The 25,359-nt window shown below is 36.6% G+C and overlaps 1 protein-coding gene across 4 annotated transcripts in view; it reads left to right on the top strand.

The window, feature by feature from the left end:
• The window catches only part of RBMS1 (RNA binding motif single stranded interacting protein 1), a 147,998-nt gene that overhangs the window by 117,799 nt on the left and 4,840 nt on the right, over nucleotides 1-25,359 (top strand). For 3 of the 4 annotated variants that reach the window (XM_062578334.1, XM_062578337.1, XM_062578336.1), the window contains 7 exons: nucleotides 6,027-6,184; nucleotides 9,546-9,625; nucleotides 18,139-18,254; nucleotides 19,132-19,181; nucleotides 19,284-19,377; nucleotides 22,658-22,708; nucleotides 24,826-24,936. In XM_062578334.1, the coding sequence (XP_062434318.1) occupies nucleotides 6,027-6,184; nucleotides 9,546-9,625; nucleotides 18,139-18,254; nucleotides 19,132-19,181; nucleotides 19,284-19,377; nucleotides 22,658-22,708; nucleotides 24,826-24,936 (660 nt within the window). The remainder of the gene's footprint in view (nucleotides 1-6,026; nucleotides 6,185-9,545; nucleotides 9,626-18,138; nucleotides 18,255-19,131; nucleotides 19,182-19,283; nucleotides 19,378-22,657; nucleotides 22,709-24,825; nucleotides 24,937-25,359) is intronic. The other variant, XM_062578335.1, reaches the window with a different exon arrangement.

Raw genomic sequence — 25,359 nt, 5'->3', positions numbered from 1 at the left:
ATTTTTATATGGCTGTTCTTCCTCTATAATACAGATTAACCTATTAAAATGAATTAAAGTGTTAATCGTATATAATATTAGGGAGAGTCTGGGCAACAAGCGAAGATTATGGTAGCAATTTTCCCACCAAATTGTCTTGTTAACAACCTCTGGTCAGCCTGCATTAAGACCGCGGCTAAACCAGACATATTTTAGTGAGATGGTAAACTGTAAATTTTAAAATAGTTTCTATATGAAGGCCAGACAAGCATTTAATCCCATCCCTATCAGCCAGAGGATCTTCCATGCTGTGAGCATTGCCTAGTCACATGTTTCTGAGTGACTATCTGTTAACTGTGACCTTACACAGAGCAAGAGAAAACAGATGTCTTATCATTTTGCCAAGTCTCTTGCTTGAATTTTAGGAACAGTTCCACACGCACGCGGAGGTTTCTGTTAATTCCTTTCAGATGATTGTAGAGCATTTCACATGTAGGACTTCTGATCACCACTTGTCCCCTGAAACGAATGTTAGCAGTTGATTATTCCTATTCCTTTTATGAGAAATATTGTGTCTTCTAGTCAGCTTATTAAGTCAGGGCTATCAGTGCTTTTTAGGAACAGAAAGTGTGCTAATCTAAGAGAGCACTGTTCTAAATGGTTGTTTTATTGTGTTCAGCTGGAGAAGTTCTGGAGACACATCTAAACGTATTTGGTGAGAAAAGACCAAAAGAAATTTGCAGTCATGAATCGCTAAAAATAAGACTTCCTAGTTGCCTCAGTAACACAAATACTTACTTTAGCCCAGAAATTCCCTAACATTTGCCTATAACCTGCAAAGAACTGAGCACTTTCAGCAGCTGCTGAAGGTCATGTAAACTGAGGAGACCCTGCACTCAAAGACAATATGTAGGCTCTTGAACGGTGTTCCTAGATCAATTAGGTCAAAAGAAAAAGAAATCTCAATGGTTCAGTGATCTATATTTTAATTTTTAATTTAGCTTACTAGTCTGAATCTTTCTACTGACTTTAGTGGTTTTCTTTTTAATCATTCCATAAAAAAATACAAATCATCTAAAGGAATTTAGGATCTCATAGGTGAAAGCTGTTTATATGGGTTCATAGATTTTAAACACAGAAGAATCTACCTTGGAATTGCCTTATAGGCAAGGTTTGAGATAGACTGTTCATGTTTGCAGATGCTCAGTCTCACTTGATGCAGTCTCACTTATTTGCTAAATTGCAAAGTAAAAATTAGAAACTTGTATTATCAAAAGAATTAATTTCCCCTTCTGAAACAGAGCTGTATAATTATGCAAACCAAATTATGAGGAGACAGGTTTCAGTAAGGAAGGAAGTCACAGAAGTTAATGTATTAGACTGCTGTTTGCCAGAGAGAGGCATAGGGATAAGTTTAAAAGTTTATCTTTCTCCTAGCTTCCTAAATTTTTAATGTTTAACTATTTTCGATGCCAAAACTATATAAGCAAACATCTGTTTGTACAGTGCCTTTTGTGCAAGACAGGATACAGATGGATGGGGAGCTCTAGCTGCAGTTACCATTTGGAAAGTCAGCTTGGAAATCTAGTGTGTTCCAAGGGAAAGGAAATTACTTGCATCTTACAATTTCTCAAAACCTACCCAAATCACTGTTTTAAGGCTTACTAGTCTAATGGAGAAGATAGAAGCTGCATGATGGCATAAGATAAAGGAGTAGACAAGGAAATGTTCTGCATGTTACTAGGCATAATTTTTCCACTGCCAAATTCTATAAAATTCCAAATATGTGCTAGTTTTATCTTTACTTTGTAATAGGTCTGATCTACTCTACCAACAACATTATCTTAGTATTGTAAACCGACTAGCTTGGAAAACAGAAACAATCTTTTTTCCCTACAAAATGAAGAAATGGATTAATCTATCCTGATCTATTTGTTCTTATGGTTGAACTGCTGCTAGTGCCCAAGGGTTTGGGGCACTACCTAAATGTCTGCAATGTAGATATAATCTCTGCACGCTTTGGAATGTGTTTGTTGATATTTAAGCTATTTTGTTCTGGGAGAATTACAAAGGAATGAAATCTCAACTAGCATTCCCGAATTTCCCAGTGACAACCCAATCCTTTGGCCTTCTTTCTTCCCTTCAACTCCCATACTTGCCCTCTTTATTGCTTCTAGCTATAGATGTATGCAGAAATACCTTTAAATTCCCTATTCCTACTGTGATCCATATGTTCTGTTGAAGGATCCAAAGCAGAAATAACTGAATTCCTGGGAGTATTCTGGCTGTAATGTACTGACATAGAGAAAGTATCAAGAAAGTAGAGGTTGGAGCTAAATCCTCTCCAGTCACCTATTCAGCACTCACCTGACAGAAATCCAATATAGTTCCTATTACAAAGTAAGGATTGTATCAGGGACGCAAGTCAAATTTCTCCTTCACAAAATATTTTCTGTTCAGAAAAGCAATTTCCTTAGAGAGAGTAATTTCCTCAGATGCTGTTCTCTCTCTCTCTCTGTCTCTCTCTCTGTCTCTCTCTCTGTCTCTCTCTCTGTCTCTCTCTCTGTCTCTCTCTCTGTCTCTCTCTCTGTCTCTTTTTTCCCCCTTCTTCCCTTAGTTCCCAAAGGGAACTTGCGAATTGGCTAGTGCTAATGGTGCTGATACTCTAAAGACTTTAGCAGTCCTGTCTCTTTTTCTGATAACGTGTTTTTGTGGCATGATGTTCTCTCCGATAGGTTGGTGGGTGCAAGAATTATGCTCCCCAGTGTGTATAGAAGAAAAGTTTTGTGTTGCACTGGGAATCCAGCTGCCTTCTGTATCCCTTTCAGCAACGAAGGCCTGTGATCTCCTGTCCTGAATGCACTTCCCAAGTAATGAAAATGTGGGAACGCCACGGGTTGGAACAGGAGCCCCAGACAAAGCGAATCTGATCTCCCTAGTTATCCAAATAAAACTTACTACTCTGCCATTCTGCATTTAAAGTGGATTTCTTTCTCCTTTCGTGGTTTCTGAATGTAAGCTTTTCTTTTTTTTGCGTGTAAATTACATTTTTATTGATGTGAACAAAATATTGATTTATTTTTTCATCTTTCCAAATGTTTTTAGGCTTTGGTAATGAGAACATTTTTATAACATAATTCAGGCTTTGTATTGTTATAGAATAAAAATATTAGCAAATTAGATGAAAATATTCTAAAGGTCTAATTTCCAACTTGCATGCTGTTTTAGATTTTTTAGAGAAGTCTTAGCATGCATGTGTATAGTATCTTTTACAGCTTGTAATAAAATTTTAAAAATCCCAAATTTTCTTTTCAAAGACTGCTCTGAGTTTCAAAAAATTAACCTAAAGCTATAAATACAATTTGTGATGCCCATATCTAAAAACACCATTAAAGCTTTTGCTAATAACATTCATTAAAGAAGAAAGCAAACCTACGTATCTGAAGGTATAAAAAAGAATTGTCAAACACAGTCTAAGTAACAAATTAATTCCAAAAACATTAAAGCTGTCTTTTTCTCAGATTCCTAGCTGAGAAAATATGAACTGTGTTTCAAAATGTAGTTATTGTAACATAGATTTTTTTTTTCCTCCGTTGTGGATGAACATTACCCAGCAAGGAATATTAATTCCTCTGGACTCTTAGTGATCTGTTTTCTCATCGTCTTTTTTTTTTTTTTTTTTTTTTTCCTAATCTGAAGGAGAAATCAAATGTTCTAAGATGATTTAAACCATTAACTTCTCTGTGCACTGTGTGGATTCAATATTATTCTCAGGAGGAATTTTTTTATTATTTTGTTTGTTTTCTTAAAACAGTGTTTTCTTCATGTTGTTACATGACTTGCCTCTCACTAGGTAACAAGAAAAAAGTGTAGTGATCAGATGTCATTTGTAAGGGACTTTAAATGGACTGACTAGGACAATATCTGGGAAATTGTTTTGAAGGGTACATCAGCGCGCAGTGTGGCTGTAGCAGTGGCATTGTGTGCAGATGAGGAAGGTGCCTAGGGAATGTTTCCCTTTTTGTGTCCTTTGATACTGAAATTTCTTAAGAACCCATACAGCAAACGTCAAAACATCAGCCCTTTCCAGCTGAACGTGAGACTCTGAAAAAGCGAACAGTGGAGAGCCTTCAGCACACACACAATACAATTTATGTAAACATTTTTAGTTTCAATCTCTTGATTGAAAGAGATTCAACCTCCCCCCCCCCCAAAAAAGAAAAAAAGTTAGCAAAAATCAAAAACTAGCCACAACTGAGAGGTGATATCTGGGGTAGAAAATTATTAAATTATACAATATACTGCTAAAAATACTGGGATATTATTAATATAAGAGTAATTCAAGGACAGTTTGATGTCTCATCTGCATAAAATTTATAGTGATTATAGTTATGTAGCTATAATCACTTCAATGAATGCTTTGATTCCAGTAGGAAAGTGTTGTGATTTTGTTTTTGTTTTCTGGTTTGATTTAAACCTCTCTCTGATAAAAGTTAGCCCTCTTATGCAGAATGAAAATACACTGAGGACTGTGCCAACAAAATTTGGTTTGTTTCAGTCCGTAACACCAGAAAAGTTCTCCTTAGAGTTTAATGCATCTTGTAGAGACTTAGATCTATGCAGGGAGCCATGCTGATTGTCACCAAGGTTTTGCACAACTGTAGGGCCAAACTGGATAATCTTTGTAAATTCAGGATGCATCAATATAGAGCATGGTCAGCAATTAGCAGGAGGAGGGAGGTGCCCGAGATGCACCCTGTGACTGCAAAGTGAGCAAGAGGGTCAGATACCAGCAGAGAGAGAGACACTTGGGGTTCACAAGGGGTTAAATGGAGTAGGTTTAATAAGGGACTTGTGCTACAAGTTGCATGGGGAGCCCTGGGAACTGCGAGGAGGGGTCGCCGATGGGAGGCTGCAGGAGGCCCCGGTCGGACACCCAGGCAGGACTCGACTCGGTGTTGCTAAGGGCCCCGTAAGTCTCCTAGCACTCTTTCCTTATCTCAGCTGCACTAACCTTGAGCAGCTATTGCTCAGGAGCAGCAGACGTTGTTGACAAAACGGAACGTGCATGCCTGGCCCGGATGGGAACGTGGTCAGCGCGTAGTTTCACATGCTGGGCCTGCTACCACCTACTCTGCCAGCCACTGACTCCTCGCCAAGTATTCTTCAGGTGTTCTCACTACACGTCCCGGATCAGAGCTACAGAATCCAGTTATTTCCAGTGTTTGTCTCTTATTTCAACAAAAGCATTTCCTGGGTCAAGGACAGAATTTCTTGTTAAATACATAGATCACAAAAAATGGATAGTCATCTGGTTAGGGGAATTGCAGAGGTTTGACTACATTTGTCTCCTCTGTCTAGTAAGATGACTCATCCGCTGGCTATCCTCCTCTTTTTGACTCCTCCTCAGTCTTCTTGACTCTTGCTAGAGAAAGTTTTTGGAAGACTTGTATTGTCTCAATGCATAATGTAAAAGTTCGATGAAAACAAAAATGTTCATGGCAGAAGAAGCTAGTGTCCAACTCATTTTGTGTATATCAGCCTATTCTTACGGTAATATTTTGGCAATGTACGTACTTTTAAATGCATTTTCTCCTTTTTCTCTATTTTCATATTCACGTTCCAGTCTTTTCTCTTTCTAATTTACATCCAGCTTTTCTTTTAGCTCTTTTTCCACCTGTGTTATATTTGTGGTCTAAGTTCTTTCCTTTGTGTTGTTTTCGCTTTTTCTTCTTCTTTACAGAAAATGTTAAACCTAAAGTTGCAATATAGAATATACACTGGTCACTTATTCATCTTTTTCTTCACTTTAAAAATGTAATTGTCAGCACTATATAAGGAAGAGGGGAGCTTCTCTTTGGAAGGCTGTATATAATGACGGAAGATGGAGATCACTAGTGCTAGGGAAGAACAGCCTTTAGAAAGGGGCCTGGGAAGTCAAAATGCGTAGCAGTGGTTATATGTAATGGTTGTTATCCTTTGTGTTCAAAATGTCTTTCCAACATATCAAGCTGGAACAATAACAATTGTTTTTAATTCTGTTTCAGCAACAAGAACAAGACCCAACTAACTTATACATTTCCAATTTGCCACTTTCAATGGATGAGCAGGAGCTTGAGAACATGCTTAAACCATTTGGGCAGGTTATCTCTACGAGGATACTGCGTGACTCTAGTGGGACAAGCCGTGGAGTTGGCTTTGCAAGGTATTTCAATGTCATTAGCTGTGCTGTTCTTTCCTCTTTTTAATAGAAGAATATATTTGTTATTAAAAAAAAAAAAAAAAAAAACACTTTTCCTAGTTATTCAGGATTTTATCCAGAGTAGATGGAAAAGGCAGAAATTATAGAAAGTGAACAAACTTTTAAAGAAAAGAGGATCTAAATAGAGGTACCAGCAGGGCTTTGTTAATTTGTCCTTTCCTTAGGCTAATATGGCTGTGTCTCAGCTCACTTGTGTGGCTAACTCTGAATCTAATACTCTTATTGAACAACCATCTAGGATAAGACTTCACTCTCTACAGCTTCCTCTAAATTCATTGCACTTTCTCCTCTGTCTCTCAGCAAGCGAGAGTCACACAGGGCTTTGACATGGCCTAACCCTATGGCTGGGGTTCAAGCCTATTATCTATGTCACCAGTTAAACTAAGGTTATCAGATCTTTATTTTTGCTAAATGTGGACTCCTCAAAAACACGAGGGGAATTAGCCTTCCTAAGAAAGAGTGGAAGAAACTTCTGCTGTGGCATTTCTGGCTTTTGAGGCTTGAATTCCAGACAGAAGATCATAAGGAAGAACTTTTTTTTTTCATTAGATCCTCTAAGAAAATCAACCGATCGTCACTCTTCGAACGTCGGTCCTTCAAATTTTCTGGCTCATTAACATGTTGTCATTTGGGAGTGAAAATATTTTTTTTCACTTCCAGTAAATCTTACCTTAAAATAGTTCACAGCTCTGTCAAATATTTCTCCTAAATCAACAAGAAAAAGCATCTTCTGTAAATAAGAGACACCTCCCAAATACACTGTCTATGCAAGTCTACCTTTTCTCTAGTTAATACAGACTTTTGCTCTGGGGTCTCTTCATCAAAGGCTTTTCCTGCATATTTTAATATTTTCTCATGTCTGATTAAGTCTTGCTTTAAACCACGGATGACACAGTAATCAAAATTTGGAGGCTTTAGATTGGATATTTCTATTATCAAAAATAGAGTCATACCTTGCGCAACTGAGATTCTCAAAAATATTTTATGAAATCTCTGCCAACAATCAGATTCCAATAATTCAGATTTTCAGCCAATCTGACAGTACCTCTATGTCTGAACAACTAGCAAAATCTAAAAGTAGTGCACAAAGAAGAACAGAACTGAACACATTATATCTCCTGATGAAGCCAAAAATTTTAGGAATTGGTTTCACTGTGAGTTGGCTATGAGAAGTTCACAGGACTGCGATTTTTTTTTCTTTTTCCTCAAAATCATTTATTTGCTTGGCAGACTGGCCTGTTTCAAAGAAACACAACAAAGGAAGAAAATTAGAAGCAGTGGGAAGATTTGTCTTTAATTATTTAAGACTGCAAAACCAGTGAGGTTGATTTCTACCCAGAATTCTTCCTCTCCCCTTTAAATAAATAATAAATGTTTGCAGTATTTTGGGTGAAAGGTTAATTTGGCATTTTTATTTCATTCATATACTTCTAGTTTTTATTTTTTATACAAGCATACATACAAGCATTTGAATGTGAACTCCATACAACTACACACAAAATGTGAGCGTGTGTTTCTGAATGACTTACAAAGTCAGCATATACCCACGTGTTATATTTACTAACTTTGAAAATACTGATATTTTTGCACAAATGCAGCGTTCACTTTTTGGTACTATGAAGGGCAGAATCCAGTAGCATCTGAGCTTAAAATTCAATAGGCATTGTAAACTTATGCTGTCTTTTTTTTCTGAACTTGCTTACTCTTGCTAGAATCAGTGGTTTTCTAGGGATGCTTTATTTCAGTACAGCCAGAAGAGTTTTAAAATTCTCTGTAAAAGTCCAAAAGATTGGTGTTTATCCAAAATCTTTTTTTTTTATTGAAGGCATTATAAAAAAATAGTTTCAAAGTAAGTATTTTCTCAATAGGTTCTGTATTATATTAATAAATTTTTAGAATAAGCTGTTAATAAGATATCCACTCAGATTTTCTGCTCTTCTGCAAGGCAGATATTGAACATCATTAGATGAAAGTTAGTTAATATTAAGATTGTCCATGAAGCACGTTGACATGAAATAAAGATTTTCATTTCTTGCCTTCAGGAGCATTTTATTAGGTTAATAAGGGGTAGCATATTTTATCAAATCCAGACTTGAGTCTGAGACTAAATTATATTATTTTGAGAGAAAGAGGAAAAATTAGATTTCTTTCATTCAGATCCAACAACCCAGAGCTTCTAAAAGTTCTCTAGAAACCTTTTTGAAACCAGGAAGAAAATGTCTTGTTTAGTCTGCCATTTTTCTGATTCTGCTTGTTGTCTGGGGCCCGTGCAGAAAGACTATCAGAATTTAAAAGTGCCAAGACTTTTCAGAGCTGCTTCTTCACTGCTGAGGTCATTGGGCCTAATTTGTGGATCTGCATTATAGAAACTCCATGAGCGAATGAAAGGAAAATCTCTGTTAGCGTCATCAGTATTCAAACATCATTTTGCAGACAGCTGTAAAATATATTCTTCTTTTAAAAAGGCAATTTTGTTTTACTCTCAGTCCTGAGTTCCAATTTAGTCCAAGCAAGCAGTTACTCCATGGCACTGTATGGATGCAGCTGCCACCTGTGCAGCCACGCTCAGCTCAGTTGTTCACCCAGCTCACTAGTACTTCACGCAGCTATTAAGTCAAGTTTTGATAAGTGCACTAACCTGTCCAGGATGCTGGATAAGTTCTTGGAAACTATCACAGCTACTCAGTTGTTAGTTCCTGTTTTAAAGGTAACTTAGAGATGACAAAATAAGGGATGGTTACATCATTTAGTTTTGATATTTTAATTACAATAGTTTGAGATATAAATTTAAGGCTGCAAAAGCAGTTTGGGTAGTCAGGCATGTTTGTGTTTGGGTTTATTGCTCTTATACTGTACAGACCGTTCAGAATCCTCTATCAAAAGTGGCATTAACATTTGTTCTATGTATCATAGGAGCCAGGGATTGAATTATGAATGACTGTGTATCAGTCTTTCTGCTTTCTTTAGAGCAGCATAGGACTTTGTACTACAGCTGTCCAAATTATGCTCTACCTAATCTTTAAATAAATACGAGTATTATATTTGCAGTTTGGTATTGACTTTGGCCTCATATTGCGTAAAATGTTCATTCAGTTTAGTTTTACCTTTCTGAAGTTGTATGTTCTTAAAAACATCTCTTCTGTTGCTCACACATGCGAAAACGAGGTGCAAACGTGAGGAGACAAAAAGCAAGAAATATGCTTTAAAAAAAAGGCAAACATGGAATCTGGATGAGCATTTAATTTATGTAAATTATTCTTTTTATATAAATGTAAATTATGTAAAAGTAATTTTTTTCTCATAGGATGGAATCAACAGAAAAATGTGAAGCAGTGATTGCTCATTTTAATGGAAAATTCATAAAGACACCAGCAGGAGTTTCTGGTATGTTGTATATATTTCTAACAACATGTATGAATGGGTTACCGCTTTTGTAGTGGAAGCCTGTCGTGCTGATTGTTGTATCTGACTTCTCATTTAAAGGAAGGCTTATTAAACTTAAACTGTCTTGCTGGATGACAGTAATACTTGCTTGCTTGGAATACAGTATGTCATTTTCCTGCAATAAACCTTTTCTAGGAATATAGTGCTGTTCTCCTCTAGTAAATAGACAAGCAGCTCAGATGCCTTAAGCCAACTATGCACAAATGTACATCCCACATAATCCCAGTTGAAGTCAGGAGACAAGTATGTGTTGTATATGCATCAGAACAGAATTTGGCTGATTGACCACAGACAATTTTTTTTAAAGAGAAAAAAAAAGGACTGCTTTTGCCATCTACTGATGATTTTTCCAAAGTCCTTTCGAAAATGGCAAATTAGATTCTGCAACAGTGCCTTTATGCTAGGCCTTTCATTCTTTGGGATATATTGCTCTCACATCAAAATAGGCTTTGAGGTTCTTCAGGAAGATGAAAGGAAATAGATAAAGAATGCTACTTCTAGAACTATTGTGTAAGGCAAAAGGAAGAGATGCTCCATAGTGCAATTTTGTTGTCGCACCAGGTCCTTATCAATTTGCCTGTTTTGTCAGCACTATTTTTAAGAGACAAAAAGCATGTTCTATAAACACTCAAGAATCAGGAAAGGAAATTAAGAGCAGCAGAATAAAATAGAAAGAAAACAGGATAACAAATGAGGAAAGAATACATGCCTAAGATTCCAGGCTTCTTTTGGTAACTAATTGAGGATCCCAAGTGGGAATTTTGCAGTTTACATTATTGATGTGTTTACTGAAGCCACCTTTATCCTCATGTTGACACGTTCTCCATAGTCAGACCCTGACCCAGAGAACATAGGAAGAGGAAAGCAGCAATCATTAGGCAGAAAAGAATTTAGTCTGTTTTGTTAAAGCTGCACACATGCCTCACCCCTGGAAGACTGCTCGAGTTTGAGGCAGTCTGGGCTGCGGTAGGGATGGAAGGCTGCTTAAGAGCACAGGAAACCACTCCCTTCACCAGCGCTAATCTAATGCAGGGTTTTGACTTCACTGGCTTTTGCAGATCCTTAGTGCTGGGATGGATTGCTGAGACTGTGATTATTTAGTTAAAACTTTGGATGTTACAGATAGGAGCTGTAACATTTATTTTCCTATTTCATGTATTTAGCAATCTGTGTTTTTATGAGATGGAAAATCCCTTTAGGGGCAAGGAGGTCATGGAATGACTTTCACTGAACGCTGCTTGTGTTGTGATCCACCCTTGGTGATTATTTTTATAATGCTGCTATGGCTTAGACATAATTACAAGTAAAAAGTATGGGGAAACCAAGAGTTCAAATTAACATATAGGGGTTTAAATTAAATTAGAGCCAGTAAAAAACTGTAACTGAACCTCTTATTAATGCTTTTTAGTTTGCTTATTTGTATTCCCATTTGCATTATCCTGTCCTCAATGAGCAAGCTGTCAAGCATATCACTGTTGATCATACTCCATTGCTGGTGCACTGGTGCTGAAGCTGGAGTTACACCCTTGTATTATCAGGTTCTAGCAGGTAGAAGTAACAAATTGCTGCACAGAATTATAAGAATGAATTGTTGCAGAGTGTATGGAGGAGAGAAACTAATGTGAAAGTGTGATTAATTAGGACAAGAAATTTGCCCAGAACTGGTGAATGTTAGGGGAAAATAAAGAAGGGTCTCTGGATGTAATCCACCTCCCTGACTTTAACATGTAATGCTTACCTGCCCACGTCAAAGTAGTCTTCTAGGCTCCCTGTCTACAAAATGTGAAGAAGCATCCACCTCCCGCGACCAATGTATCTCTGCGGGCAGCTGTCTTCGCATGGGATGAATCATGTCTGAGGGTAGCTATCTCTACCAGTGGTTACAGAGAGCGTCTAGATGAGTAGCTCAGAAACAGATAACCCTAAATGTCTGAAAGTCAGTTGAGATGAGTCGCACCCTCGTGACGCTGAAAAACACGTAGCATTCCCCTGTGCACTATACAAATGAGAAGGTATAAAGGGAGTTGTGAGAAACTAGTTCATTAAAGACCCTCAGTTTTTCTGTACTGCTTATAGTCTGAATTGTACTTTTGAAAGCTGGTGCTGTGAAGCTGTGTTGCTCTTGCAGTGGTGCTTCTGGTGCTCACGCACTGGTGGTGGAGTTCCTCCCTGCAGAGCAGGCGTGTTTCCAGTAACGCAGCCTTACAGGAGGGTGCAGCTTACGCATGATAAGATGCTGCAGGCTGCCAAACAGTGGAGCAGAGTCATGAGGCAACTGCGGTCTTGGACTACCTGCATGCAGAAGGTGGATGTAGTGGGAAAGCTCTTGTCCAAACAAAGGCTAGGAGAGTGTTTTGAAATAGATTAGCATCTTTTGGAGTTATAGAGGAGCAAGTTCAAATACGTGCAAAGTAAAACTGTAGAAATGGAACTACGTTTAAATTAAAACATTGTGTCCTAGAAACTTGGCTAAAATCAGCAAAGGGAGCTGGCTATAAAAACATTGTTATCAGGATGAGGAGGGTAGGAGAGAAGGGCTTGTAATGAAATAGGTGTGGGAGGAAGAACATCTGTTTAACAAAAACATGCTTTCATAATGCAGCTTTGTTATTTTAACTAAGTTGGGATTTAAATGGACGAATGGGTTAAACATGGTTATAGAAAACATAGGTAAAACCTAGAAGTGTGAGAACATAGAAAAGTAAACCTGTGAACCTGGAGGGCTAAAGCAGTGCATAGGGTTCACAAATGTGTCAACTGTAGAATTTTTGAGTGGCGGGTGTTTCACACTAAATGTTGATGAAGCTGAACCCAGATGTACCAAGCTACCCAGACTTTATTTCCCCACTCCATATTAGCTTAATGAAAAATATATTCAAAATTTATTGTGTCCTTGTTTTTCAGTCAGCAAGAAGGAAAGTTAGCTCAGAGAACAATACCAAACCCTCTGCAAGTTAGTTTAATTCTAAAACTCCTGGGAGCAGTATTTTAGTTTCACTGTTTGTTATAGTCCTGGGTTTTGTGTTTTGTTATGCAAGTTATTTTAATACTATTTGTTTTGTGGAATATGACATTTTGTTTGTTTTTCTCAGTACTTCGATTTTTATATTTCCTACCCCTTTTAACTGCATGATTATTACATTACTATAATAATCTTAAAATAACATTTGCATTTAGTTCTACTTTTCTCTTTTAAAAAATATTGTCTTTACTGAATAAGGTGATATTTAAAGCTTTTCAATTTTCTTGTGAAATGTGAACCTCATGAGGTTAAATGGAGGAAGCAGAAACTAGTATAAGGAGCCAGGACACAGAGGATGAGTAGTGAGGACAAAGAGAGCATGCTTGGGCTCCCTCCCATAAAAATTTTACCTAATGTTCCCTACATTTTTATTTTGGGTTGGAGTCATAACATTTGTGTGAATGACCTGCTGGTTAAAATTGTGAAAGGCATCTTCTCTCTATCACAGTCACTTGTAGCTACATGACAATAAATGACAATAATTATATGAACAATTAATGTGCAAGGAAATTAAAAAGCAAGAGAGGAGAAAAAATTAGAAGAAGGAAAAAATAGAGAAATCGAAGTGGCATTAGCAATGGTACTGTAAAATATGTGAGGACTCACCAAGTTATGTGGGAATAAAAATCCCCATGATGTGGGAAATCTGAATATATTTGTCTCATTTACACCTTTGTGTATTTGTCTCATTTTACCTTTAAAATGAAGACTATAGAAGTTACAAAGTTATGAAAGCCTTATGCCTGTTATAAAGGTTTTATGGATTCTGTCATACTTTAATGAAAAATAACTTCTGTAATTTTTTGTTTTAATAGGAGTAAAGTAGAGAGCATTTTTGCAGAACATCCTGTAGCATTTTTACTTTTGCTGTAATACTGATGGCTTATGGTGATGAACCAGTAGTGATAGGTTATATATGACTCACCCTTCTCTTCCCACTTACAGCAAAGATTTTGATCGCTCAGATTGTGTTTCAGTGAAGAAACTTAAGACAGCTGTGAGCGCTCTGCTCCTGACTCCAGACTAGGAGATGGTACACTAGGGGCAATAGACATTGCGGGTTGAAAAGATTCCCGTCTTGGATATCTACTGCAGGAGGGGAATGAAAATGAAAGAGTTATGCTGTGGTAGTCATCGCTGAGCTTTTTCTATCTGCTTATTTTAACGGTGTCATAGTAGTATATTTTGAACAGTTATAAGTAGGATTATTTTTTCTGTTTCAATATTTCTCCTTAAAACTAAGCAGCAATTATGAACTATGAGAATTAGAGCACTGATAACTTCAAATTTTTGATCTAACAGGTAAAATCATGGCTCTGCTGACTTCAGTGAGGCAATTGAGACTAACACCAACACTGTGACCTCTTGATACCCTTTAGGTTTTCAAACAGTGGTTCATGGATTATTTCTAAAGGGTCTATGAAAGATGACTACAAAAAGTTAGTTTACTATCAAGAGGCTTAAATTCACAATACAGGGTTCTGTAGTGCTGGACACTTTATAAATTATTAAAGAAATGTAACCCTGAGCACTGCATTTAAGTGAAGATTAGGGTGGTGATGAGGATATGTTTTGTTTCTCTTTAAACATATAAAACTACTGATACTTGAGATCTTGGGTTGCACAACTTCTTTAATCCCCAAAGCTTTTGGCAAAAGTTTCTAGCCGTACAGGCTTGCTATATCATTAAAGTGATGTTTTAATGTTAGAATTCGTTAGTACCACATGCTTTGTCATTCTGAACTATGCAAGGAAAATCACTAAAAGATGCAATTTAGCTGAAAACTGATTAAAAGAATACCATTTAAAATTTTGTTGTGTTAATATATGAAAAGCAGAGCTTATTGAAATGTTGATAGATCTAGCCATGTAAAGTCAAGAATGCAAACGTTTAGTCCAATGCAAGAACATTAGTTTTGTTCTTGTATTTCACAGTATCACTTGTTACGTATTTGGGTAGACAGTGAGCAAACCAAGACTGAATCCTGCTGTACAAGGGTACAATATGGGTACGGGTGCTTACAACAGGGAAGTATTTATATTCCTATCCAAACCTGTCACTTCGCTCTCTAGACTAACATTTTATCCACGTACTTCTTTCTTCTACATCTCCATCCTAGAGGAGGGTGGGCCAGAGAAAGAGGAGATGCTCAGCACTTTTCACAGTCAGGTTTTAAAACACAGAATTGGTGTTTAAAGCCCTAAAGAGGGGATAGTTAGAGAATGCCTTGGTGGCAGTAGCTCAATAGACATCTTACGTACCATTGAGGGATTTTGTTGGTTTCCATTAAATTAGAGTGGGCACTTTAAACATTGTCATCACTGCAGAAGCATAAAACCGCTGTGAATTGTAGCCTTTTGAATCATCCGTCATTATTATTCTATCCTAATAAAACTCAGAATTTCTGTACCAAGCCTCTCTTCGTCTTGCACATCCAGACAAATCACCAAGTGATTAATGGTCCCCTGCATCGCTGGGCCTGTGCACTTCCCGACAATTAAATGATAAAAATGACTCTCCCTTCCTAAACCATTAAAAAAAATTGCTTAGCTGGTTTGTTGGGTTTTTTGTTTATATATATATATATATATATATATATATATATATATATATGTATATATATAAAATATATACATGTTTGTATGTATTGGAGAGAAAATAGGTATTTGTGAAAAATATGAGCAAAGCTAAGGTGAAGAAGTAAATTTCAGATGTAATTCTGAAGAGAGTAAGGTTCATTTGGCTGTGGTATGGGGATCAAGAGATCATATTCAGCTTCTGTGAAGGTTTTGATCTCCTTTTTATGAACCTCTCCCTGATGACTATCAGTTATTGTGTTCTCAGTGCAATGCACATAGTTGTACTCAGGACACAAGCATGGAAGAACAGTCAAAAATTACAACTAGGCTTTCGATCGCAGCAGCCCTCGCTATCAGCGTTTGGATCGGGACCTGGAACGCAGGCGGGGGAGCACCCCGCAGCTCTCCAGCGGCCGGTGGCCTTGCGGAGACTGGCTGCTTTGCTCTTTGGTGCCAGCTGGAACGTCCACAGCATTTGGCTTCGTTTGGAAGCACAGGGATGAGCAGAAGAAGCTGGAAGGTCAGAAATACAAGGTTCCCACAACCAGATCTGTGTTCAGTAACGGGGAGCACAAACTTCCGGCGAATCATGAACTGATACATGTTTTTTTTCATTGCCGCAGGTAGTAGATATCATATATACACAGTGGGTGATTTTTCTTCGTATTGCTTTCCTTTTTAAACTTGCTAGGAGAGTGTTTCCAGTGCACCATGGAAAATGTTTTGTTATTTAAAATGTAGTTGTTTTCAGTAATCCATTGATAAAAATTCATGTTTATTCCTAAAAATGATCTCCTCGATCATTTTATTCAAGCGGTTGAACAGATTTGCTCTGACTTTTTAAAATAAATTGTAAATAAAGTATTTACTACCTGTGAGTGCTATAATACAGATTCAGATGGCTAGAATCATGTAGGCATTTTCTGATGCCTTAATATGCCATTTTCAAGCCAATTTCTTTTGACTTTGTCCAAATTTTATGCTATGTATTTTGGAAGTTGCATCTGCTTCCCGCAATACTAGATTATTTGAAGAAAGTCATAATTAACCAAAGCTAAATGCTCAACTTGAAGAGTAGCTTTTTTCATTTTAGAGAGTTACTTAAATATTAATTCTGGTAATACAAACCTCCCCTCAGCAATGGAGAATTATGATGGCAGTATATTCTCCAGTTTCTGCCTCTTATTGCAGGGTTTCTGTTATTCATTGTGGGTTTACTGCACTGTTCCGTAGGTCTCCAATATTTTTCCGGTGTCATCAGCCTAACCTTTCCCTAGTTTTTTTTTTTTTTTTTTTTTTTTTTTTTTTTTATGAGCATAGGATTTTAATTACCACTCTGTGTAAGGTAATCCATTCTAAGTTAATTTTGTTGTCATGTTTAGTACTCAAGCCTGACTCTCAGAAATTATAAAGTTATCTGACTACCAAATAACAGCACAGCAGCAGTGCAAGTCTGACTGATGTGTGGTCAATATTGGAGATGAGACTAGGGGCCACCTACAAGTTCTGTCTCCGAGTCCATTCATCTTTTATACAGAAGGTTGTCAAGAACACACAAAGTGTGTATGAAATGGGTATTTTCTCAGTAGAGCTGGAGCTAATATTTTATATATGCCTGCCAAAACCAGTGATGACTGGACCAGTAGCAACTATGTCAGATTTGTGCTGACAGTTTAAAAGGCAGGCTCTTTGCCAGGTTATCGGTCCCTGAGGTTTCCAATACTTAATGTTATTCTGACCTACACAAGAACTAATAGATTTTGGTGCATGATAGGGATATGCTACTATTTTACTCTGGGTTGTTTTTGTTTTGTTTTTTTCTTCCTAATGCTGTGTGTTTAATATGCACTTGGAAATGTGCGTGTTTTCAGATCCAGCCTTGTCTCATTCAGGTGTTCCCAACTTGGGAAAGACTAGAGGAGTGCCGTGTAAGAGCTTAGACAGCTCATGAGTCAGGAATTACTGGCAGAGAAACGTTCACGACCAAGTCACAACAGTGCTTCCACCCTGTGATTAGGGAGGGTGTGGTTTGGCGGAGCAGAGCTGTGCTTCAGCCATAGATATTTAGAAACTATTATAATTTAAGCTAGTAATAGGGAAAGAATACTCTGCAAACTTTTCCTTCTGGTTGCTTGAGTTTTGACATTAGAAATTGAAGTCAAGGTCAGGAGTATGTTATGCAAAATCTTTGAAAGAATATATAGTGATTCCATTTCATGACATGCAGAGAACAATCTAAAAGAAAAATGTTGAAGCATTTCTGGTGTGTTCTTTATAAAGCAGAGATAAAAAGGGAATCGAAAGCTGTGGCAATTTTTTCAGTGCAAGGTGGCAGGAGATAAAAGTACCTGCTCTACCCTGCAGATTAGCGTAAGTGGAAGGAAGTACTGTGCCAGCCTTTCTGGCTATTTTGGATGAGCAGAGCAGTTGAAGTTTTTGGATATTACTGAAACTCCAAGGGAAAATTCAAAAACATATTGAAGCCCTTTTGCCAGGTTTATTCTCCACTTTCCTTAGATGTACCTCCTAAAAGGCATAGCTCAGAACTGGAATGACAGTTCTCATTAATCCGTGGAACAACAGACACACAGCCAGGATATTCAGGTCATGTTTCTTTCCAACAGGTTTTAGAGTGGTGCTTTAAAATTGAAGATATAAGGCATTCCAGGTGCTCCCTGAGTGTGTGGCAGCTATTTTTGTGCTGTGCAGAACAGTCGTTGGAGCAGTAGTTTGAGTCTGTGATATTTAACTGTAATATTAGAAATACAATTAAAAAAAAATACCTCATTTTGAATGCTGAACGCTTGTATATAAAAGACTACTTCAAGTAATATTCCTTCTTTCTTCTCAGTTCCTGCAGAACCTTTATTGTGCAAGTTTGCAGATGGAGGACAGAAAAAGAGACAGAATCAGAATAAATATATACAGAATGGAAGAGCATGGCACAGAGAAGGCGAGGTGAGACTTGTAAGTCCTCCCTTCAAGCTTTAGTGTGGGTGTACAATAATGAATACTTATGAAAATGATAGGCACTGGGACTTCTGGGCTTGGCCCTCTGGCATATTAAGTATGCACCAGCAACTCTTACTTGACAGTTTGCAAATCTATAAAATATTTAACTGTGTCTTTTTTAAGAAGAAAAAAAAAGGTAAAAAGTGAAAGATTAAATCCTACCTAATTAAAGCAAACAATGCAAATCTTCAAATTGGTCAGGAATATACCTGAAGTATCTCTTTCATAGTCAGAACAGAAGCCATAACTTTACATATAGGAATCCTTTCATTTATGCAACATTGAAATGGTAATGTTTTGTAAGACTTAAACAGTATACATATGCAGTGCAGCATACTACATTTTCTATAGGAACGAACAATGTCACAGGGTTTTTTAAACCTTAATTTCAATATTTTGAAGTAAAGAAGTTTGCTCTGGTAAGCAAGCCTAGACACTTCATTTATATAAGACAGCAAAATTCACGTGTCTTCTAAAAAACAGCACCCCCCCATTCACTTTTTACAGTTAATATATTGAAGGCAACACCCTAATATAATCATATTCATGCCCAGCCTCTCAAACACACATGTGTTCTCAAAGCCAAATGTGTCGTGGATGCATTTTGTTCCAATGTGAAGACATTGGAACTTGGAAACTTATATTCTTAGTCAACATTACTGACTCTCTTTATTATGTAATTCCTTCTGTTGATTATCTTTTCCCTTACTGTAGAATAATAAACCATCTCTAGACAAATTTTCAATTAAAAGTAATACAGCTAAAGAAAGAGTTAGGAGAAATAAAATTATTTTTTTTTCAACTCCTTCTTTCCACTTTTCTTTTTTTAAAGGCTGGAATGACACTTACTTATGATCCAACCACAGCTGCTTTACAAAATGGGTATGTCAAATAATGGCACACTAAAAAAGATTCTCTGCATTATGGCAGATGCATAGAACTATTATATCTCTGGCATTTAATAAATATTTCTGTATTTTCTAGATTTTATCCTTCGCCCTACAGTATTACAGCAAACAGAATGATCACTCAAACATCTATTACGCCATATATTGCTTCTCCAGTTTCCACATACCAGGTTCGTATTTAGAACTTAGTAGCTGAAGTGATTAATTGGAGCTTATGTCTGTTATCAATTGCTACATCTGATTTTTTGAATTCTGTAAAAATGCTGTATTTTAACGCAGTGACCTATAAGTGGTATAGCATAAATATGAAGATCTTACAGATTCCTAAAAGGGTGCTTGTTTCAGGAAGCACAGCAATTTAATGAGAAACGTGGTGTTTTGTGAAACAAGGTCTCTAATTTGTGGTGATGCCTGAGGTACTTGTAGCCAGTTCTACATGTTATGTATGATTTTTTTTCCTCTTGGTAGAATGCTTCAATCAATAATGCATCTTTAAGATAACTCTTTTTTATCTAAACCCTTCTTGAATTAACTAAATTCTATTTAAAAAAAAGTCTCTCCATGATTTTTGGACTTATCTCCAGGTTATTTCAGTGCAAAAAAAGCCCAGGAATAATGCATTACATAGGTCTACTGAGAAGAATATAGAAACCTGCTTGATGTTGGAGGAGAAAACTTGAAAGAGAATTCAGAATTGAAATTACATTAGCATTCAGATTCAATATTATATATTCAATATTAAGTGTAAGGCATTTGATGGTCTAGATATGTGTTTTTAACCTAAAAGTTACTTTATTATGGACAACCAATTAGAACATTCACAGTACACATTTTGAGTTCCCAAGGCCCAATCCAAAGCTTTCTGAGAAGGAGTCTCTCTTCTCGTTTTGATAGGCATCATGACAGGCCCCCAGTACAGGAGATTGTCAAAGAATTCAAGATGCTGAGAAATAATATTAAATGATTTTGCACGTTGGTATAAATCTCTTAGGTATGCTCAATTTGAGGTCATTGCACATTTCAGCTTATGAACAACTTGCATTTAATGCAACTGATGTAGCAATCTCAGATGTACACTATAGTAATCAGTACTTGAAACACGCAGTTATCACAAGGTAATCTAAAAACTGGTTATTCTAGGCATTCTACTGTTTAACACATGGATAGAGTAAATATCAGTGATTCAGGTTAGGTAGTAAGTAATCACAAACAATTCAATGTTGACAGTTTTTACCTCTGTGTGTCAGGGGAAGGAGAGGAGGCTTTTTGTTTTTTGGTGAGAGAAGCGCTAAGTTTCCTGCCTTCCTATGGTGAAAATCATTTGCATGTGGAAGGCAAACAGCAGCACTGGGGACTATTTAGTCAGTATTCCTTTGCAGAAATTTCCATGTACTCTCGCACTCCAGGTGAGAATAATGAAGAAGAACTTTTTAACATTAGTTTGGAGGTCTAATGATTTCTTGCATGAACAAAGTGTCATGCAGGACGTGAAATACTGTACTGTGGCGTAAAGGGCATCTGGATTAATTTTATATTAATTTTTGAGGTGACTTATGCAACAAAACATTTATTATCTGCATACAGTGCTTGAACTATCTTTTTCAGAATATGGAATCATTTTGCTTTATACATGAATATTACAAAAATTAAAGAAAATTCTTACCTGGAAAAATATTCCAGTACTGCTATTCTTTATTAAAATATAAATTATGAATTAATTCAAAGTGCAAGTAAAAGTTGGAAGCTGGTATGGAGATATGTTGCTTATGAGCATAGAATAAATTTTATGGGCTAACTAAGATATGTAGGCCACAATATTTTATGTTTCCAAAAATGTTGTTACTGGTGTTTCTGTGTATATATTACGGAACTTAAATTGTTATAGTTGGAATTATTAACATCACGATGTTTAGTGCAGCAATAATAGGAAATGAAAATCAAACTGAAATATTCTGTACTGGGGAGGGAGGAGGTCCTTGGCCGGAAAAGTTTTGCAATTTGAGCATTAGTCACATCTTCATTGCAGATCCGTTCTCATTGAAACTTGCAGCATTCTGTTATCTACACAACATGAGTGTGATTTATTTTTTCTTCTTTAAGGCATGGTATAACCTGTTCCTAGATTTATTCTTACTAACTGTAAACAAATTTAATAAAATTTTGGCTAGTGTTTGTTTCGACAATTCCTGTATACCCAAATGACAGTACTAAGCCAGTTACTATCATAGTATGAGTAGATTAGCCAAGGCTTTAGTCAGGCTGTACCAGTATTTCTGCCGTTAAGCTTTTGCTTGCGGCCTGGGGAAAGGGAGGGTTCAAAGTCTTTTTCCCTTTTTTACCATCCCATTTTGAACTCCCAGTTGCTCTTTTTCTGATTGGAAAAAAAAAAACAAAAAAACAAAAACAAAAACAAAAAAACAAAGATTTGAAAGGCAGTACCAAAAGGAGGCAAGAAATATTTCCTTTTTGCAGAAAAGACCTCACCTTGATTGTCAAGGTCTGTCTACCTGTGCTGTTCAAGGGACCCTGAGAACAACAGTGGAGGCATCTAAGAGGTTTTAAACATCTGGCAGCAGTGATGAGTCTGTTTTACATGCACAGTTTAGGTCAGGGTCCTGCCTTGTTCGATACATAGCACCTGCAGGAGATGGAGATGAAATATTTCCATCTTAGCTTTAATATTTTGTGCAGCACATTTTTTCAAATAGCTGTTACAAACTAAGATAACCATGTAACCTATTAGTGTATCTTTTATTCTTTTCATTTACCTTGTCATGTGAGGTTAGGCATCCTGCCTAACTTTAAGTACTTGGGGCTTGGGTAATCAATTTTTTGGAGAGAAAACATGCTGCCTGTGAGATGAGAAATGTTCATAAGAGGCGCTCTTCCTCCTTCTGTACTTTGGGAATAACACGTTGCAATTCTGCTGAGTCTTGTCACTGTCTTTGTAACAGGACTACAGCAAAATTCCTGTGTTTTTTTTTTTTCTTTTGCAAATCCAGTATTTTTTTATTCTAATCACAGGAGGCAAATCATGCTATATATAACTGAGACCCTACTTATTTTTTCCCAAGGGAATTTCAAAGACATATAGGTGCCTCTCTTTTCAACAAAGCAAAAACCTGTCATTTATATCCGTTTGAACCCTTCGCATGTAGTTAATAAAGTTTCTGAGAGCTGCTTTAGAAAACAGGTACTGCTGTGAAAGGTGCACGTGATATATTGTCTCCAAGTCGTGTTTCTGATGGTGCTCCTCCAGATAGAGGTATGATAAAAAAAGCTTTTTATATAAATCAGTGTGGCTCCACACAGTGACCAGTTTCAATAAAAAGTGAGTAAGCAAGGAAAGGGGCTTATTAACATGATTTACTAAAATTCTACTGTATTTCAATTGGAATATTCACAAAAGGAATGATTAAAATGGAAAATAAAATGCCAATTTTGTTGTAGGTTCAGAGCCCTTCTTGGATGCAGCCTCAACCATATATAATGCAGCACCCTGTAAGTTTTTATGCTTCCTCATCATTGTTTTACTGATTGTATAAACACTTTATATATTTTAAACAGCAGGAAATAGATCAGTTCCCACCCAATTACTTCTAGAGTCTTGACAATTGCATCATGATGATTAAATCAGGGATCAAAAAGAAAACGCAAACAAAGATCGTAACCTGAACTGGGGCCTCAATTTATTTGGAAAAAAAAATAGCTGCCTTCAGGGTGTCAAGTGAATGAAGACAATTAGAATTACCAAGTCAGTAGTGAGACTTTTTTTTCTCTCTAAACCAAGAGAACTCTGCAAATACCAGTGTATTACATACTGTGTATGTAGCAGTAGCTGGAATAAATAAATAAATAAAAAAAACCCTAATTTTTAGCATGGATCTAAAATAGTTCAAACTGGAAAACTTATGAAAGCCAAATGGATGTAGTGATATAAATGGCATTATGGGCACTCACTTAAGAAAACCTGCGTAACTTGTGGCTTTCACATCATGAGTAATGCTAGTCTCCCTACACTTTGACTGGGACATCTTTATATCAGACTGTCAAGTCTTCTCAACTGTGCTCATATTTTCCTTTTCATCTATTTCATTTGCCAATTGAGTACGATTATACCTGAGAGTTATTAGATTTCTTGATATGAGCATTATAAATGATGACAGGTACTTTAATATATACATTACTATGGTTAACAAACAAGGCTGTTTCCAGATATAGAAAGGATATTGGCTTGACTTTAATTAACCTCTCCATGCAGATTATAGAATGTAAATCTTCTTGGCAGAGCATTTTCTTCATGTCCATTCAGAGAAGGTGGTACTGAACCTGAACATCCTCTCTCATACTTAATTGTTGTATTTTTGGTTTTAGTGCTAAACACAATTGATCTTAATTCTGCTATCTGTCAACACAGATTTTCATAGAAACATTTTGCAAATTATGCTGTGAAAGACACCCATAAATGTGTTATAATGCTCTATGGCATATTAGTTTCACAGATAAACATATGAGCTATTTTATATCTGAAAATAAAGATCTAGATTCCTTACTTAAGTTTAGTTTTGGCCTGTGCAAAAACTGGTGCTGTCTTACTCATTTGCTTTGCAGAGAAGGCTGCAGTCTACAGACAGGAAATTCTTTTAGTGTTTGATGTGCCTGTGACTCATTTCATCTACCCTGGTCACATGGTTGTTTTTCCAACTATACTCTGTAGTGTTGTTTTTTTTTTTAAAGGAATACTTATTGATTCAAAGCACTGATTTTTCAGTACACTGCAATTATTTCTGTTAGTCTCCATCAATTTTAATCAACAGTTCTGCAAGTGTAACAATATATACAATGAGTTTGGAAAAGTGTTTCTGCAGAACATGATTGGTAAAACGAGATCTGTTGATAGCCCTTCATTTTAGATAACCCTAAAAACCTTACCAGTGTCCTTTGCATATTTAGCAATCTCAAGTGTTTAAAAATTCTGTATATACTCTTAAATAGAGATAAAAAGAATGAAAGAATGAACTGTTACAAGTGTGATAGAAAGACCATCATGGCAGCTTGCATTTTGACAAAGAAAGAATTTTTTACACAATTCTGCTAACCCACCCTTCCAAAATTTGAAACCAGCCATAAGGCAGGGCAGCTCTGTCTTCTATGTGAACATTGCATATGTGCAGGTAGAATTCCCTCATCACAAATATCCATAGATAAAAAACATAAGTTTCTTCTTAAAGCCTGAGATTACAAAGCTGAAGCTAAGTGACTCTGTACCTACTAATGTGTGCAGATTTTTACTTTCAGCTAGCATCTGGTTAAAAGTGCTAAATAATAAAGTGAGGTTTTATACAGTGTTTTCAGTGGGTGCCTCTTATGAATTGTACAGCAGCTGCACATTCAATAGGAAGTCAATACACTACTTACCCACGCAGATGAGTGTGCACAGTTTGGTAATGGGGTTGAATGCCTAAGACTAGTAGTGTTCTGAATCAATGCCTTGGATTAAGGAGAATTCTTGTGGTATATCCCCTTGGAAGGAAAGCCCGTATTTAAACTCTCAAATCACAAGTATAATTAAAGTCTGAATGTTGCCCAAACTCTTCTTCCTTCCTCTCTCCTAACAGGGTGCTGTACTGACTCCCTCCATGGACCATACCATGTCACTACAGCCTGCATCAATGATAAGCCCTCTGACACAGCAGATGAGTCACCTTTCATTAGGCAGTACTGGAACAGTATGTAGCAATTTAATACAAAATAGAACTTACACAAATGGAAAATATTGCATGTAGATCACAGTATGTATGTGCAGTTTATATGTAAAGTTTATATGCAAGTCTTAAGTAGTGTCTCCATATATGAATCGAATAACTATTCACTGGTTTTTATTCAATATATAAACAGATTAGAAATGGGAAAGTAACAGTGAATAAAATAGATCAAAGCAAATGAAATGAACCCAGGAAGTAACCCTATAACTGGCCTGAAAAGGAAACAATAGTTGTGTTTACTCTTCAGGAGATCAGAGTTGCTGAGAGTTAATGTCTACCACCATAATGTGGTAGAACAGAAACTAGACCAGAAAAACAACTGTAGGCTAGCTTCTAAACTGAAAGAGCCTTCCTTTCTGAGCAGATAGTATTTTTTAAACAGAAAAA

The sequence above is a fragment of the Rhea pennata genome, chromosome 6 (assembly GCF_028389875.1).
Source record: "Rhea pennata isolate bPtePen1 chromosome 6, bPtePen1.pri, whole genome shotgun sequence".
Classification (NCBI taxonomy): Eukaryota; Metazoa; Chordata; class Aves; order Rheiformes; family Rheidae; genus Rhea; species Rhea pennata.
Note: the sequence above shows the minus strand (reverse complement) of the source record. Positions and strands in the feature narration are given on the sequence as shown.